General features: G+C 34.0%; 1 protein-coding gene across 1 annotated transcript in view; it reads right to left on the reverse strand.

Annotated features, from left to right (window-relative positions):
- The window catches only part of LOC131033253 (mannan endo-1,4-beta-mannosidase 2), a 44677-nt gene extending 38432 nt beyond the window's left edge, over positions 1 to 6245 (reverse strand). The window contains exon 1 of the mRNA XM_057964424.2: positions 5661 to 6245. Coding sequence (XP_057820407.1) covers positions 5661 to 6014 — 354 coding nt within the window. The 5' untranslated portion in view covers positions 6015 to 6245. The remainder of the gene's footprint in view (positions 1 to 5660) is intronic.
- Positions 6246 to 12378: the final 6133 nt, after the last annotated feature.

The following is a 12378-nucleotide window of genomic DNA, read 5'->3' on the forward strand; positions in this document are numbered from 1 at the left end:
TCTGAGAATGCATATGAAATATAATCATATAAGGTTTGAGAATGTAGTTGAATCTGTCCTTCCTGGTTCATATAGAAGAAAAGAGGATAGTCTCTGCTTTTGCACTATTATATAATCCATATGTTGAATACTACCAGAGCGTAGATTACCAGGGATTACAACAAGATCATTTTGTTAGCATTGATCAAAGTAAGAATGTCATAGAAAAGGTATTGATCATGAGTTATCAGAGATCCAATCTCTTTACTATTATGTATACGTATTGTGTACCAAAAATCTTGTATCTCTGTCGTGTAATGGGGTCGAGCTATAGTCTCAAAACCCAGTGTTTATTTGTAACGATCCAAGACTGGGAACAATCTGCATACCCGATTGAAAATAATATATGGGTTCATTATGTGTTGAGCAATGTCATATAACACTTGTTGAGCCGTATAAGGTCTCCCTGTTCAAGTCATATGCAAGGTTGATTAAATCTCTTTCTGTAATAAATAAACATGTCATCATTAATGATCGATAGACCAGACCAGTATGGTTCTTTACTTCGCAATTAAGGAAGGGATTCTTAACCATGAAATAAGGAAAAACAATATTTAATGGATCTGTCAATATGTAATCAACTATCTTCAGTCAGTTAGTGTAACTTTTTGAAATGTCGGGATAGTGAAAGGTCATGTTCAACTGAATGGGAAACTTGTCTGTAATTACCTAAAAGTATAACTGTTAACAAACTTGATAGGGATCTTCCAAAAGGTCGTTGCTGACAAGCCAAGAAAAGCAATTGGCTTGTCTTGTCATTTAGTAAACCAGTGAGTCAATTTGGCTCGGGTCTATTGTACAATTCAAGTAAGGGTGGTGAATATTGACAGCAGGAAAACTGTGCTTGCAACTTATAAACCTTGGCCAAGGTGGTGCAGTGTTTTGCATGCGACCATCAGTTCACATGAATCAGATACACTTCCTAGTCAGATGTTCATGCTAGTTAGGAGGTACCTATAGTGTGTGACCAACTAGAGTTGTGTAGGTTCTAAACACTAGACTCAAAAGGCAACTAGTCCTAAACCTTGGTCTACACCCTTGTGAAAAGGGCCACTTCCAGAAGGAAGGTATGCGGGGGACTGCCAAGTCTGACATTGGAGGTAAAGCCCTTGATGATGCTCCCCTCTCCACAACAATGCTGAGACTTGTAAGAGTAAATCCAGATGAGTAGCATATTTGTTCAGTAATCTCTGATCCTTCCTCTTTCTTCATGTATAAACGCATGATTCTTGTTATTATGTATCTTTTTATTTAAACTATGAAAGATTTGCTTTCTTGCATTTACCGTTCAGATAAAAGTTAGTTTCAATTTATGTTGAAGTACAGTTAGATAGTTAATTAACTACATTTTCAGCCGAAGCAGTTAGTTTCTTTCTTTCAAAAAAAAATCCTGTAAACTAGAAAGTAATTTGTTTTCATTTTTAATTGTTTTAAGTCTAGAATGTTACACTTCACAAACAATTAGCAGCAAATAAATTTATATACGAGGATTCAGCATACATCTTACAGCACTCTTTGCAGTTATTGAAAGAAAAATCATGTCGCATCTCACTGCCAAGGGAAAGATAAATAACTTAAGTGTCACAACATTTTCCTATATCTAGAAACATATGAAAAGCAAACAAGAACAACTGATCTGAATAATCTTCCAACTCTGTTCTGTTATGAACCCAAAGATTCATGTACAGAATTCAATGATAAGTGAGTGATCAATATAAGAAAAGATACATAGAAAAATAAAAAATATATTAGTAACCACAAATGACTAAAAGAAGATAAATGGGACTCATGAATAGAAAAGGCGATCATATCAAAGAGATGAAAGACTAATATATTAAAATATAATACCCACTTAGTACTTACAGATATATTTATTAAACTCCCTTAACCTTGATTTATCTTTGCTAGCTGTCGCCTTACTCTTCTGTGGATGTTCCAACATGAAGCGCTAAACATATGTTGTTGACTAGATAGATGATGAAAACAACCAATATATACCACAATTTGCATCATAACATGACCTTTCCTCCTCAACAATGCATCTATAATTATAGACGTGTTGATCTTTGATAATGCCTCTACCATAGCTTTCATCTCGACTTCATGAGAACACATTTGTTGCTATATATTTTGCTAAGAGTAACAATCTTGATTATGTTCCACTTCTTGAATGCGAATTTTTGCGATAGTGAGTACATTGGCAACCACTTGACTTCAATGAGAAGGATGTGTGACTACATCTACACTTGTATTTTGGTTTTCTTGAACCAGTTTTTGTCATCAACTATTTATTTTAATTTCTTTAAGCTTGATCTCGGGGAAAACTCCATGGTTAAGCACGCTTGAGATGGAGTAATATTAAGATGGATAACCTCTCAAAAAGTATCAATGCTTCAACCCTATGAGCATCACCTAGATGCAATGAGTGCTAGGTGGGCAATTCATGCTCATGAGAGATGGGTTTTTGTGAACTCATGAAATATTGTTCCTAATAAAACATCACATAATTTGACTTGTGAAAACACCAACTCCTTGAGATTTAAAAAAAATTCAACTTTCTCTATGTGGTAAATGATGTCTCCCAATTTATTCTTTTGCTCCTTGTCTTGATTTTGTATTTGTCCAATAGAGATTATATTCTCCACTCTCGACCTGAATTTCTGTTCTTTTCTTTCTCCAACTAAGCTTCAATATTTACAACTAAATTTCAACTTGGATCCTTTGTTATAATGTTGTTTTGCATTCATTTTCAGATTATTACCAAATCAATCTTTAGAGAAATCAAATATTCAATTTCATGCTTGATTATTCATTGATATGACTAATTCCTGCTTTAAAGTTGTTGTTTGACTTTAAATAGTTGAATGTAATAAAAATCTTCTGACACAATGAGTTAGCAAGTTTTCATAAAATTTTCAAATTGACTTCACAACTTTGCTTTGCATATTGATGTTAATAAATGTTGAAATCGATGCTGCTACACATTCAAGAATACCAGAGCAGGGATACTAAGACAAGTTAGACAGTTTGAATCTGTGTGATAAGGTAAATAAAAGCAAGAAAAACAAGACAAATAGTAGGGGTTATAGTCAGCCAACTTACAATGAAGCTGAACTTACCATGGATAAGAGCGGTAGTGTAGCAGACACAAGCAGTACCATCTCCAACAGGATTGCATCTAGAAATCAAAAACTTTTCCCTAAAAGACACCTTATAATAAAGAATTGTTTGCTTTTTGTAATAACATCAGGGATTGCTATCCTAAATACTGCTAATATGCAGAACAAATATGTATTCAAATTTTTCTAATAGTAGTTAAGTCATAAGACTACATAAATGTTTAAAGAGAAGTATTGAATGAAAGTATGTTTTGTTATTTGTTGCAATCAATTCTTTGTAATGCTGGTTTTGGGAGCAAATTGGCAGATCGGAGCTCAAGAAACAAATTCAGTTCCATAAGTTTACAAGCAACAGTGTAACAAGAATATCCTTTAGTTGCAAGTTTTAACCCACAAGAATAGTAAAATACATATTACAGAGTGCAGACTAATCCTCTTTCTGATGAGCCTCAACGATCACCCTTTAACAATCTGAAAAACATGAATGTATAAATCTGCAAATGTGTCGCCCATTCCACAGTTGAAGTCACGGTAAAATGTCTTTTGCAGGTAAAATCAGGCATGGGAACAAAAAATAATGAAATTTTGAGTAAAATGCCCTAGCTGCTTCCAGCAAAATATGACTTTGAAATGCGGGAAAAAATTATTCAAACTCATGAATACAACACATGTAAAACCCTATTGGAAAAATGAAAGATTAAAAAATCACGAACCCGCAGGGAACCCAGAGCCCCTGGGGTGAACCCTGGCCGGACCAGGGCAAACCCAGGTGCGAACCGGGTGAACCCAGGCAACCAGCTGGATTAAGTCACATCAAAGTGACTTTTAACATTAAAAAATTATTTTTTTTGCCTTCTTAAAGCAAAAAACTGAACTTCTGTATCATTGAAATTATGAACTATCAATTGAACTGGCATTTGGCATTGATCAATGATGAAGTAGCATACTATTAAATGTATTTAGATTCGTAATTTTGTATATTTCTTTAAATTTTTGCATATAATATATATATACACGGACGAACCCAACCCACGAACTCAGAAGGCAAAAAAACATTTGCCCGAACCCACGAACCAGGTTCCCATCGTCGAACCCGCTCCCGAACCCAAACTGGCAACTTAGATTACAAACTAAGTGTTAGATTTGTTAAACTTCTGGATTAAACTGTGTGTAATATTTAATCCAGAAGTTTAACAAATCTAACATTATGGACTGTGGAAATTACATGACTCTACAAACTAAGTTGTTTTCTTCTAAGTTCTCACCTATTAGGACCTTAGGTATTTCATTTACTTTCTACTTTCATTATTTTCTTTGGTTTTTCTTGTTATGAGAGATGTGCATTGAAGAATCAGGAGACATCAAAAAACAACCCTTGCCTGCTAGACACGTATACAACAGATAAAAGATACCTACCTTTCTCTAGGTCTCATAGTTTCCAAATATTTCTTCTGAAAGTCATCCAGATTGATGACCTGGGAACTCCCACACTGGCCTTGTGATAAATTTGCAATCGAAATGAAACTTATGAAACTTTAGTATTTTCCCTTACCGGTACTTCAAATAATAGCCAAAGCTAATCAAACTGTTATCAAAATACTTTTAAGCTTACTTCTCTTGTGATCTCATAAATAATACCACTATTATATGAAAGGCATAAATTTCTGGGCAACATACTAATCAATGCTAAAGTTAGCTGCAAGTCATACATGAATTTTGATGGAATAAATACAAATACAATATTCTAGTTTAATGGTGCATTTGGGTGCAAGTTTCAGGTGAATTTTGATAGAATAAAATAGTAATAGCCCTAGGACAAGTCTTCTAAACTGAACGGCGTGATTAGCTCACAGGTACATTTGGCACAAGTTCCAAGAGGAACATAGCTTCTAAACTGAAAAGTACTTTTAGTTTGATGGCAGTGCAAGCCCAAGGTAAATTTTCACGGAGTGGCTTCTATATTGATTGGTATTCTTAGTTTGATCCCCAAGGTAAATTTTCACGGAGTGGCTTCTATATTGATTGGTATTCTTAGTTTGATCCCACAGTTGAGGATGAATCCAACGTGAATAGATGTTATTCGGCATGCTTCTTAGCCTGGTGTAATAATTATGACAGTGGGGTTCATAGTAGTGCTTAATGGCTTGGGTGGACAAGAGCCTCCTAAGTGATCCCCATGTTTCCCATCCTGATATAATCGTATGTGGGTGCAGAGCACTACAGAGGAACATAATTCGCTTCGAAGGCACCCTAATTTAGCTAGCGAAAACAAGGGGTTTGTAAGTAATTAGGAATAAAGATCGATTCTACACTAATTTTGCTAGTGAAAAGCAAGGTGTTTGTAAAAAGGAAATTAAAACCACTAGTCGCTCGCCCACCTCCCCGGCCCCCTCCCCCAACCACGCGCGCGCGCACACACACACACACATATATATCAAACGTTTATAATTCAGTCCAGATAAGTAAACATATGATCGGAACGAAAAACAAAGATGATCTTACCCTAAAAACTCTTTCATCAAAAACCCCTGGAGATATTTGAAGAGCGTTGTATCCTCCATCATTGAAGGCCCAGGTTCGTACCACATTGAGACCCATCTGAGCCCCTCGCTTGAGAATAGTTTTAGTTCTGTGCCTGGTCCATTCGCCCACACTCTGGTCCATCAACCAGTATGAATTCCACCCATTAATATACATAGCCTTCCCATCCACCACAAACTGAGATCCATTCCTTCCCACAAAGCTCATATATGGCTGCCAAAGTGGACCAAAGTGAACATTCCCAAAATTCAAGTAGAGAACCACAATGCAGGATGCCACTCCCAGTACCGTGTACAATCTTGTGCCTTCCGACATTGTTTGGATTGTTTTTTTAACCGATCTGATAAGAAATGTGGCTTACCGGATCATTTGGGAGGTATATTGTGCGTACCCAAAACTACAATTTAATAATCTCCTGGTATTCTCGTCTCGTCAAACTGGTCGTTGTCTTGCCAATGTTATTTACACCTCAGGAGGGATTCAAAATTGGCAATATTACGTTGCAAATTATTACAAATGTCGACTGGTTCAATCATTTGGCTACGATAGGTAGGAAGCTGTTTTGACAGGCCCACCTGCACGGGTGTGACGTATACTTGATTAGGTTGGATGTTAAAGTGAAACCTATAATATTATTTTTTAGATAACAAGTTTTTAATAATAATGATTTGAGATACTAATGATTAAAAAGAAATTAAGAATTTGCGTTTTGAAGCAACAATGGAGTATATTATTGAAGATTATGTTTACTTATTCAAATCAATGTTTTATGATTATATATGGTTTTAGTATATTCTAAGATACTACTTTTTATATTGTTTTTTTTGTGTTATGTCAAATTTAAGCTACAAAAATTATCTTTGTATTTGTCGAAATGAATTTGATCCTTTTATTTGATATTTGACTATGAAAATGACATATACACTTTTTGATGATAGAAATTAACTTGTCTTGGTGTATGTGCCTATGTTTCAAACTAGTGATGTTGATGGACACATTCAAGAGCTTACTATATAAAGTATTTCTCCTTAATCAAACCTTTGGATATGAACTAATAGTTTAAATAATGATCAAATACACATCAAGTAACTTCACAATATACCTAACATATCACTAAGATGTTGATGCTAGCTAATGATATAATGATGCAACATAATGCTTTATAGATGATGATGCAATACATAGAGTATGAGAGATGGATCTTTGATGATTAGAACCGAATTAGTGCTTATTCTTTTTATACAACACTCTAAGATGTTAATCACATATTTCACACTCTAGTAATAGCTAATATGAAGGGATGTGGCTTGGGAATTTGAATTGAAAAAATTAGGGAGTCATTTCCATGATGCAAATTTGAATTAGGTTCATTTTTGCATTAAGGATTAAAGTTAGGATAAGAAATGTGTAAATTTGCATATCGAGTCCAAATTCTTGGGATATTTGAAAAAAATCATGAAACTATTTGAAGAAGAACTTGAAAAGGTGTATGTAAACCTAGAATTTATTTCCAGCAAGGATTACCATAAGACTAAATTGTGTGATTGCATAAATTAGCAATAAGAAATAATAAGCAAACCATATTAAGTCAATATTTATATGGAGAAACACTTTTTGAGAAAAAAAATCTACATGAGAAAGAGGACAAGTATGTGTTAATCTTCAAATGTGAGATATAGCCACACACTAACACTCTCTTCACTCTAATAGCACTTCGATGACATCTGCGTAACTGTAAAACTATCTTATCCCAAGTTATTTCCTACAATAATGTACCATCAAACTATGGTAAATGCAAAAACTCTCACATCCAAAATGAAGATGTGCACTTTTAAGAATGGTAAATGTAACTTGCTCCTAATGAGCCATGAATAGCACAAATAACCTCCATACCAATAATAAAAGGAAGTGGCGTACATGATAATGCTTAGGACACTAATATATATATATATATATATATATATATATATATATATATATATATATATATATATATATATATATATATATATATATATATATATATATATATATATAAAATCATGATTGCAATTCATTCGTAGAGTAAGGCACAAGAGTACCACCAACTAGAGATCTAGAGGATTTCTTATAACTTAACAGTATCTATAATAATCTACACACAACCTCCATCTCAAGCACATAATATTTAGGAGATACAAAACCTAAAACCATTAAATGTTAATTAGAAACCCCTTAGCCAAAACCACCTAAAAGTGATGCCCAAATTTCCCTCTAATGGGTATTTATAAGGAAATGGATGACCAAAAGGGGGTTGTACGTGGCCATTTTTTAAAATCAAGAAAGATTGATCTTGGATGAGAAATTGAAGATAGTTATGCTTAAAATTTGAAGATGTAATAAAAACAAGAGTCGTAGTGCTTAATCTACTGCCTAAACTACTTTTTTTTAAATGGTGGGGATTAAGGGCTTCAATTAGGGTGCCATAAAACTTGCTCCTATTTTTATCAAAAAAACATAACATATTGTTTGGTGTGGGCCCCTTAAATGTCAACCTTTTTTAGTATTTAAAAAATCATTTCAATGAGAAATTAGCTAACATCATGTAGTTTATGCTCAACTTTTTTGCTAATTTTTTAATGAATATATGGTTTTAAATACTAATTTCCAAAGAGTATGCATATTGAAAAATAGAAAATTAAGCATACCCCCCCCCCCCCTAAAAATTTTGGAAACTAATTGAAAAACTTGTTTTTGAATATGTGTAGAATAGAGTCTAGTTTCCAAAATTATAATTTATTTTAAATTATGATGGATGAGAAAAAAATTAGACTAAAAATATTATACATGGGTTTTCAACAAAAAATGGAAACACTAGAAAAGAAATTAAAGATCAAAACCTTAACATATTCAAAGCATGAAAAAAATTACATGGTTAGCAATTTAAAAGAGGCTTTATGTAACTATGACATTTTTTTACTAAACATTGAAATTTACATGTAAATTTGATGGATAGCATGCTTGATATTGTGTCAATTTTTAAAAATTTATAAAAAAACCACATCTGTGGGTATTAACATGTAAGTCCAACCCTTTAGGTTGGATGCCCAAGTCAAATCCAATCCTAAGAGTTGGAAATACCCAAAGAAGATAATAATGAAAGCACTTATTGTAGACGTATAAAAATGACCATATTCCTAAATGAATATTTTATGTTCATTTCTCTATTTAATTAAATCCAATTTAATTAAATTATCCACATTCCTCTATTTAATTAAGTAAATTACTCAATTTATTTAAATTAAATTCACTATACCCATTTAATGAATAAATCATTTTATTCAATTAAATTCCCCCTATCCACTTTTAATTAAATTCAAATTTAATTAAATAGTTATCCTAAATTGAATAAATCTAATTTATTTAATTTCCCCAAATTGCAACCAAATTGAATAAATCATTTAATTCAATTAAATCCTATTATCCCTCCATCCACTTGCAAAATCCTACATATCCTACATCTCCCACTTGCCTTCCTAAACCCCTTTCTAATACCTTCTAGACTCTTCTAATCGCTTCTAATTAGCCTAACCCATCTTCTAAACTTTGTCACATCCCTAAGCAAGGGGAGGTCACTTCTCAAACCCTCAAAGTCTTTGATAACCATTAAAGGCTTCCAACCTTCAACCACTTAATTCCTCAAAGTCTTTGATAACCATTAAAGGCTTCAAACCTTCAACCACTTAATTCCCCAAACTCTTCATAACCATTAATGGTTAACTCAAACCCTCTTACATGGTTAAATTATTTCTTTTAACTCAACCTTTATCCAACCCAAGGGTCTCATCAGGCCTTTAATGCTTTGACCATGATTATCTCTTAATCATTTGCACAAGGGTTTATCCTGGGATTAACTCTTAATCCAATGGGTAATCTTAATTTAGACTTGACCCTTACCCTCTAGATAACCATAAGGTCTTCTCAGGCATTTAATGTCTCCAACCCTTTCTCTCAACCCAACCCTATGTTGACACTTGTCACCATTTCATTGGTGCAAATTGCAAACATGGATCCCCAACTTTCAAACTCAACCCTTGATCAACTCTTTTAATCCTGACCATCCATTGCCCTGTTTTTGCTATAAATAGAGCTCTCATTCCTCCATTTTAGATCATCCCTCAAATTTGTAGTATCACACTTATGCTCAAATACATTCAAGCTTTCATATATCATTTTTATGCTCATCATTTAGCCTCTCTTTAGAATAGAAATTAGTCTAAATATGCATGTTTAGAATATTTTCTTTATCATTTAGCTCAATCATAGACTAATATATCATGTTAGGATAGTATTTATACTAACCTTGTCATTTTATAATCTAGTTTATTGCATTTTAAGATCATGCATAGCTTAGGATGCATCTCATGCTAAAATCTATCAAAGCATCCCTCGTTCTTGCATTTGCCATCCCTAAACCATTTTGCTCAGTGATCTGAGAGCAAAAACATTGGTGTGAGGGACATTGTAGGATAGAGAACCATGGGACCAACCTTGGGAAGCTGGGTAATACTTCATTACTCCATAGCTTGCACCAAGAAGTCCTGTGTGTGTGTGGGAGAGAGAGAGAGAGAGAGAGAGAGAGAGAGAGAGATGAGTAGAGAGAGAAGGAGATATACCTAATATAGAGAGAAGTGGAGAGAGGGAGAGGGGAGATAAGAAGAGAGTGAGAGGGGAGATGTATGAATATAGAGAGAGGGGAGATAAAGAGAAGTAGGGAGGGAGATAGTAGATAGAGAGAAGTAGAGAGAGGGAGAGAGATGGAGAGATAGAGAAGGGGAGAGATGGAGCAATATGTGTGTAGATATACAGAGAGAGAGAGAGAGAGAGAGAAAGAGGTATGTATAGAAATAGAGGTAGGAAGAGAGTGAGGAGTTATGTAGAGAGAGGGAAAGGGGTTATAGAGATGAGAGAGGAGAGAGTGGAGAAAGAGGGAAGGCAGGAGAGGTGAGATAAAGAAAAGAGAGAATGTGTGTGTGAGGTAGGTAGAGAGAGGGAGATAAAGAATAGTGAGTGAAGGGTGAGAGAGAGGTAGAGAGATGGTCTAGATCTTTGGAGAGAGGAGAGAGGGAGAGGGAGAGACAAGGGAGAGGGAGAGGGAGAGATAGTTTTACATCTCATGGGAGACAAATAGAGTGAGATAGAGAGAGAGAGAGGGAGAGAGTTCTATGATGATAAGATCATATTGATAATTAAAATTTGACTAAGTCTGAAAATTATAAGATCTTATAAAATCTAGAATCTACATTGTAACTCTTAGAGATTTGAAACGATTCTCAAAGATCCTAACAATTATACATGAAATACTACTTGAAGTATATGAAAGTAAAAGGACATAATGAAATGTCAATTATACTTAATATTTATATTTCATGTATATAGTTTGATGAAGAGAGTGAGTCTAAGATATAAGTAGAGAGAGATAACATTTTTATCTATAATGTGATTGAATTATGTCTTGGATGTGACCCAAAAGTGGTGTGGCCATTTTTTGGTTCCTCATGTTGGCAATATGTGTTGTCATTGATGTCAACTTGATGTTTGACAATATGTATTGTCATTAAGGAGATAAGTGTAATATGTGTTGGTAGGTGTTGTCATGAATTGACATTGTTGGTGAGGCATATTTGAGATTAGTTTTGCCAAATCAAGATGATCAAAGACATAGAAGATAGTCTTGAGGTTCATTAGATGTATTCATGGTAGTATATCAATCCAGATATATGGTATGTATTGATACATATGATTTATGTTTCAAGGTTATAAGATGTAGTCACTTGGGTTGGTGTCTATATGCTCAAGAAGTTAGTTGGTTGATATTTGAGATCAGATTCATACTTGGTTGTTGAAGAAATTTGTCTATGTATTCAATAGTTTGGTTCCCTATGTCTAAGAGATGATAATTTGGTTTGCATCTTGTCATATTGCATGCTTTGAGTGTGTGGTTCAAGGGTTAATCTACGTAGTGTGTAAGGTGTCTTCCTACTAGTTTTCATGATATTCACATCTTTACAACAACAAAAAAGCTATAAGGGTTGGTCCTTCGGATCACAGCTTGTCAGTCTAAAGTGTTCCTATTGGCTCACTAGAATGCTCTACATTCTTCCACAATGATAGATATTCTTGTGAGGTTTTTGGAATATGTTAAAAATTATATAATGGTTCAGTCATATTAGTTTGAAGTGATTTGGTGCTTTGCAGTACAATATTATTTACGATGAAGTGTGACAGTTTGTCAGGGTTGTCTTGTTTCTATCTTATCAAAGTGAAATATTTATCTTCCACTAAAATTTGATGATTGCTTCCTTTAGAAGATGATTGTAGATGTTCTGCAATGTCTTCATCTTGGTCTACATGATGTTTGGAGGTAAAGAGTCAACAATTTTGACAAGCAGTATTGATGTTTGAGCCAACAAGATGTGTTCCTTCGCGTACGGTTAAACTTGACTCGTTTTATTCTATTGAAGGATGGGTTATGAAATTTTTGAAGATTATCCAAGTCTTTGATTGATCCACAATCTCATTTTGTGGTTGATACATAGGGTTGAAGCTGACCTATTCTAGGTCACACATTTTATTTGATAGGTGCTATTGAGCCGACCTTAATTGATTTTTTGGGATGTTATAGAGGATATATAAGGAA

The sequence above is a fragment of the Cryptomeria japonica genome, chromosome 10 (assembly GCF_030272615.1).
Source record: "Cryptomeria japonica chromosome 10, Sugi_1.0, whole genome shotgun sequence".
In the NCBI taxonomy this organism is placed as follows: Eukaryota; Viridiplantae; Streptophyta; class Pinopsida; order Cupressales; family Cupressaceae; genus Cryptomeria; species Cryptomeria japonica.